The sequence below is a fragment of the Mesitornis unicolor genome, unplaced genomic scaffold (assembly GCF_000695765.1).
Source record: "Mesitornis unicolor isolate BGI_N332 unplaced genomic scaffold, ASM69576v1 scaffold40703, whole genome shotgun sequence".
NCBI lineage: Eukaryota > Metazoa > Chordata > Aves > Mesitornithiformes > Mesitornithidae > Mesitornis > Mesitornis unicolor.
This window is the reverse complement of record NW_010173401.1, coordinates 31,243-37,978: the sequence shown is the minus strand read 5'-3', so window position 1 is coordinate 37,978 and position 6,736 is coordinate 31,243. Positions and strand designations below refer to the sequence as shown.

General features: G+C 47.7%; 1 protein-coding gene across 1 annotated transcript; it reads left to right on the top strand.

Annotated features, from left to right (window-relative positions):
* Positions 1-304: 304 nt before the first annotated feature.
* Positions 305-3,019, top strand: PFN2 (profilin 2; the record flags this gene model as incomplete). Its single annotated transcript, XM_010180721.1, has 2 exons — positions 305-497; positions 2,027-3,019. Coding segments are annotated over 2 exons (291 nt in total), but the record flags the coding sequence as incomplete, so codon positions are not given.
* Between the last annotated feature and the right edge of the window lie 3,717 nt (positions 3,020-6,736).

The following is a 6,736-nucleotide window of genomic DNA, read 5'->3' as shown; positions in this document are numbered from 1 at the left end:
CGCCGAACCGGGCACGCTCAGCCACTGGGCGCACAAATTTCGGTGCTCGACCAGCGCCGGCCGTGGGCACCTCCCTCCCCCAGTCCTGCGGGGTGCTGCGGCTGTGGGGTGCTCCACGGCAGCAGCAGTAAACCGGTGCAGCACAAGCTGCGGCTAACAAAGCCCTCTGTTCTGGAGCACTTCCTGGTGGGAGCACGGGGAAAACTGCTGCCTAATCCCCTCAGCACAAGATAGGATGCTTTCTAGATAGAAATTAAGCAATAAAATACTGCCGTGCTGACTGTGGACTTTTTTTCTTTGACAGCCAGTAGAAATAGATATGATTGTAGGAAAAGACCGAGAGGGTTTCTTCACCAATGGTCTGACCCTTGGTGCGAAGAAGTGCTCTGTGATCAGAGATAGCCTGTATGTCGATGGTGACTGCACAATGGACATCAGGACAAAGAGTCAAGGTGGTGAGCCGACATACAACGTTGCTGTAGGCAGAGCTGGCCGAGGTAAGCACCGTTCTTGTCACTTTCAGATCACTGATCGCCAAGCATAGACCCCGGCTGTTAAGAAAAGCAAACTCCTGAATGTAATGGTTAATGTCAGGAAGTGACGTAAGGGGTGGGCAGCAGTGGTCTGGCTGGCTGAGATTCCTGCCTCACAGCCACGCTGGTCCCTGTTCCCCACAGTGAAATGGTTCAATAGGTCTCTGACACACAGGAAGGAGCAGCCTATGGGTGGCAGTAAGCTCACCAAGTGTATGGTAACTTGGTGCCTGAAGCTTGCGATGGGCATCTATTAATGATTGGTGGTGGAACTAGCTTTTTCACTGTAAACTTCTCAACAGGAAGCTTATTCTGCAAAGATGTGAATACCTTGTGTGGGCTACTCCCGCTTGCCTTTTAACAAGTTCTACACTAACTTCTTGCACTTCTGTTGAGCTCTGTGAAGTCTGTCTTCAGGCAAAAAAGCCCATCCAATTTGGTTATCATTGAGAAACTTGCTTTATGCTAGTACGCTACTCCTCGTGCCCCTCGTTTAACTTCTAATTAAATATATTATGGGGAGGGCACTAGGTTTGGATATAAAAAGCGTACCTCAAAATACCAGCTACAAGTAGTATGCCTTATGTTCAGAATATTTGGCCTTGTGGTTTTTGGCCGGCTGTAGAACAAATTGGTGAGGAACAGACTTGGTTATAGTATAAAAACCAAACCCGAGCACGATTTGTCCGTAGGCTGCAGCCGGGCGGCAGAGGTACAGGCGAGCGTCCCAGCGCTGCAGGGAGGCAGGCAGGGCTGGGGCCGCTGCAGGCGCTGAAATGCCAACCGTGGCTGTGGGTGCGTCACCTGTGGGTAGGCTGGCTGCAGCGCGTCCCGTTCCCTGCGCTGGTGGCAGCGGGTGACACCGCACCGGCTGGGGACATCTGCTGGCAGCTTGCAAGTGGCACCGGGGCCAGGAGCAAACAGTGGGATCAGAGGGGATCAACGTTAAAACCTTCCCTGCATTTTGTCCTGTGCAAACCCCCATGTTTTACAGTTGTGTCACTGCATGAAAAGCCCTGGCCCGGGTCTGACCCCATGGGCTTTCTGCCTGTGTCAGGCCAATTACTCTGGTTGTTACTCCAGGAGTGACCACCGCAGATGAGAATGTAAGGATATTCCCTCTTCAGTCACAGTTCTTGCTCGTACGCTACTGCTTTTGTCCCTGACACTTCTCTTATCCCCGTTTTTTTTAAGACGCAGCCAGGGTTTCCTGGCTGGGCGATGACAGTGGTGCTGGGCTGCAGAGGCACTGTGATGCTTTTTTGAGATAGTTGGTGACGTTTTCCTCAGCAGTGAACTTGTACAACATCCCTGAGGATAACTCGTGCCTTCTCCCAGCCCCACGTCTGTATTTTTACAAAACTCCTGGTCAACTAGCTCAGTATGCAAATACCAGATCTTGAGTTTGAGTGTGTTTATTGCACTGCCTAAAACTTGCATTGTTTCCTTGTCTAACACACTCTTTTAAAAACTTTTTTTCTTTTCTCTTTCAGTCTTGGTCTTTGTAATGGGCAAAGAAGGGGTCCATGGAGGCGGATTGAATAAGAAGGCATACTCAATGGCAAAATACTTGAGAGACTCTGGGTTCTAGTTGCTAGGCAGACTGTTAAGTATTAGGGGAAGATTGCTATTAAACTTTCCTGGCGGTGAGCTTTAAACCTTACATTCTGGAAACTTTATTAGCAATGCAGGGTGATGGGGTATGAACCTGTGTCTCCTTTGTATCCCTTTGTTGGTGGGGAAAGGTGTTTTTTTTTTTTTTCTTTAATTCTGTTCATTTCTGTTTTGTTTCCTTGTGTACTCCAGCATTGGTTATAGTCATGGGAAAGGAAGGTGTCCATGGAGGGACACTCAACAAGAAAGCATATGAACTGGCTTTATACCTGAGGAGGTCTGACGTCTGAGCAGCCTCTCCCCATCCACCTAGCGACTCTTCACCACCACCCACTTGTGTTCAGTGCTACCAGCCTGTAGATGGTAGTTGGTGTTTTTTATTTACCCATTTCCTAATGTCATAATTCAGTCACCCTGTGTTCATTTATATGTTAACCACTGTATGTAACCAAGTCCCGTATCTGGCACCATCACTGCACCACCACGACGATATGCATGATACCTTGAAAAACTCTCGGGAGGGGCGTATGCCAAGCGTAGGCTTTGCTTTGTCTTAGCAATTAGTGTGATATTGACAACTAAAACAACTTAAACACTAAACAAGGTGCCGATTGTACAATCTAATTTGATCAATGCCTCTTCAGCACTTTGAGCAGTGACACGGCTCGCTAGTCTTCCTTTCATAGAGCATGGTTGGGAGGAAAAAGTGCATGCATATCTTTACTTCTGTCCCTCTCGGTTTTTTTAAATCCACATTTGTTTGCGTACACCCATTTTTATAGTGCCTGGTTTGTTTAATCGATTTGCCACTCGGAAGCTATTAACATTACGTTAGTTCTGTCGTTGCACTTCGCTGTAGGCTTGAGGTTTTTATTTTTCCTTCATGATGTCTGGAGCTTGTAGTGTATAACGAGTGCAATCACAAAACTAGGAAAGGGTACAGATGCACTTCCTCCCATGCCCTCACGGCCGTCCCGCAGCCCCGGACATTCTATCCTTGCAATAGCTCAGGCACTTTTTTTTTGCCAGCTCCTGTTCTGTAGTTGAACTGTAAAGGCTGCCATTGCAGACAGTAGATACCCCAGCATAACCATCTGGAGTGTGTCTGGTTTCAGTTTTTCATAGGACCAATTTTAATTTGCAGCTTGGGGGTCGTGGGGGGTTTCCCTTTTTGTTTTTTAATACGAAACTGCAATGTCATTATGGAAAACTGCCACCTTCAGCTACAGCGGGAGCTCTGGCTGACTCCGGTCCTTCTGCCGGATCGCTTTCTGGTAAAGAGCTCTGCAGCTGCCGTTTGGTGAAGGTGGGCAGTTTGAAAGCTGAACTGTCAAATGATGCCATTTCAAATTGACACTCGCCCTTTGGCCTGTCACACCCCTGCTGCAGAAATCATGGAGTGAGCTGCCCCGTGCACCAGTCACCCGAAATGTCTGTACCCGAGCGCTCAGTGCAGGCATGGCACCGGCGCCTGTGTCCATTTAGCGAGAACTGCAGAACTCTGTATACAAACCAATAAATGGGAGATGGTAGTGGTTGGAATAACTGACTTGGCTGTCTTGTGATGAATTTTTTAATATGTATTCTGTGCCATACTATTGTTTAAAAAAAAAATGAACTGTTGCTATTGTGAGATGGATTTTAACTGACTACAAGGGTTTCTTTCGAACGGCACTACTTTAGGGACATTCTAGTATTTGCTTCTATTGTTGGGCCTTGTGGATAATGTACAGATTTAAACAAATTCTTGTTGCTGATTTGTCCATTTCTTTCCCTGCACTTTGTTACATCTGGGATACAGTCTAACTCATCTGATTTAATATGCATTTCAAAAAATGCCATAACTATTAAAAACACCTTGTTTACAGACAGATGAAATAAATTTATTCCAACCAAACACAATCAGACTGTTGGTAATTTTTGCCCCCCCCCCCCCGGAATGCTCTGAGGCCCTCCTCCATTGCATGGCTGACTACACCAATGGTAGATACAAGCACAGTTGTGTAAGACAGCACCAGTGTGAGACTGTAACTTCAGTCAAAGGCCAGGCAGCCTTTGGGGTCGATCACCTTAAATTAGGAGACAGTTTCTTGTGTAGCTCCACATTTGTCCAACTGCATGGTAGGGGCTTCCCCCGCCCTGTGAATACCCAACATGCAGTCCCTGACACAAGCTAGAGGAGAGCTTTGCCACATCATCTCTTCCTTACGGCAAGAACCTGCTCTCCTCCAGCAGGAGGGAGGGATTGAAGGGCTCTGTTACCAAAAAATACATCAGCCTGGATTTGGTGCTGCTGTTACCCTCGTACTCTGAGAACAGGGGCCCTGCAGACAGGTGCCTCCTGCCCAGCACGGGTGAGACATGATGGCAGGGAAGGGAAGCCTGGAGCAGAGGAGGTCAGTCCTGGCCACGGGTCTGCTGTTCTCATCCTGCCAGCACCAGCCCAGGCTGCTTGGACACTGCCATGAAACCCCTCTGCTCTGCCCCGCTCCCCTGCTCCTGCTCCTTTGCTTGGCACCAGCTCCCCCTCCCCAAAACCTGCATATGCAAAGCATTTATCTCCCCCTACTACTTGAGGTGTCTCATGTCTGAGCTGCACCTTCCAGTGCTGGGGCCTTCCCAGTTCTCGGTGCTGGCGGTTGAACAGACAAGAACAAGTCCTGAGCAAGTTTATGTTCAGTAGTAATCAGTGCAGAGGATGCAAATCTCTCACTTCTCCCATAAAACTATGTTAGTGCACAAGTCTGTTTTGCTCTGTACCTAAACTTCATCTAAACCCAACATAAAATTGCACTTGCATTCTTAGTGCAGGATTTTTTGTTTTTCTTTTTTTGGCTGAGGGCACGCACATGCCTATCTGCCCCTGAAGCTGGGTGGCTCACAGTAAGGGCACCTCAGGAACAGCCAGGAGCAGGGCACACCAAGGAGCGGTCATCCCATTCCTCATTTAAACCTTGTTCCTTGCTGGTCTTCGCTAGCCCATGGAAGTCGCCATGGTTCCAGACACATCACTGGCACACAGCCGTCCTCAGCACCCTTGCTTCAGCCTCCCCAGCTTGCCTACTGTGGGTTTAGCACCTGAGGATTCACAGAAAAGCACTCCCCTGCTCACAGGCCTCACCAGTGTCGAGACTTCTCTTGTTTCAGCACTTCCCAGCCATACAGAAGCCAAGCACCCACCACCACCCTCCCCTCCTCCCCTTTTTCCCCTTCTGTAGCCTATGTTCTTATCCAAGGCTTGGATAAAAGGACAGAGCTGACATTAAACTTACAACTTACATTAGTGCTTTTTTAAAGCATGAGGAGGAGAGATGTGCAAACCAAGAGCAGTGCAGAAGCAGAATTGCTTCCAAGGGTGTTTCTTCAAGGGCATTTCTCCAGTTGTTCAGTCCCTCTCCCAGCTCAGGAAGGTAATTCACTATTGACCCCACTGCTCCCCTTTCTGAAGGTGTACTTCACCTCGTTACCTGTGCCTCTTCAATGGGTAGCGCACACTGGAAGGTGACGAGGTGATATCGGGGCTTTACAAGTTTTAAACGCTGACTTTCCAGGCCATTCCCATCAGTCCCTCACCTTCTCTGAAACACACTCACAAAGTTAATTCTTAGTGTGCTTATTTTCTGCACCGTAGTAATTCTCAGACAGATTTAATTATACCAGCCACTATTACTTTGCCTTTCAGAGGCTCCTACTTCTACAACGAACACTTAGAATTCAGTAGAGGGAATACCGAACTATTCCAAACTGCTAACAGAATTGCATTTCTAGACTTTATCCAATGTTTAATATTCATGACATTATTTTGCATGCAGGTTCCCAGTATTACTGCTCAGACCCATCACTTTCTCACCTCCCCTCCTTGGGCAGGCGCTGGTTCCTGTGTGCGGCTCCCTGGGCAGTTTGTTCTGTTGTGCAGTGAAGGGCTGGGCGCAGCCCGTGCTGTCAGGAGTCCTGTGCACAACAAACCCGGTCACAAACTGCTGGTGGTAACTGCAGCTCATACTGTGCCATTTTACAGAGATCGTCTGCTTCAAAGGACCCATGAAACACCTCTAACCTCAGACACCAGTTACAATTACTTATTCATACCATTAGGAAATTCAGAAAATGGAACAATTACATGTACATTATATTTGGCATGAAAGCAGAATATCCTCTGCCGCATGCGTTTTCTCTGCACTGTGTAGAGAACAGCAAGTGAGAAACTGATAAAAAGAGTGTAATTTTACTTCTGTCATTGCAGCAGATACTACAACCAGAGTTACATACAGCATATGTTATAAAGTTTACTTCTGTTCATGGTTCTGGATCTTTTCAGGTTTTGGGGTGCCTGAAATAGGAATACACACACATAGCACACAGGAACAGCAGGAACATTTTTTACAAAACACCCTCCAGCCTAGTAAGTTTTCAGAAATCAGTTTTCACAGTAGGACTTAGCATCACACGTGAGGTGCAGTGGAGCATCACATGGCGACACCACAGCACAGTCTGTCACTAACCACGGGCTGCTGGTGGCACTGGTTTGAAGGTGCATCATTCCTCCATTACGGTCCTTCTACCACACCTCATTTCGAAAATGAGCTCTC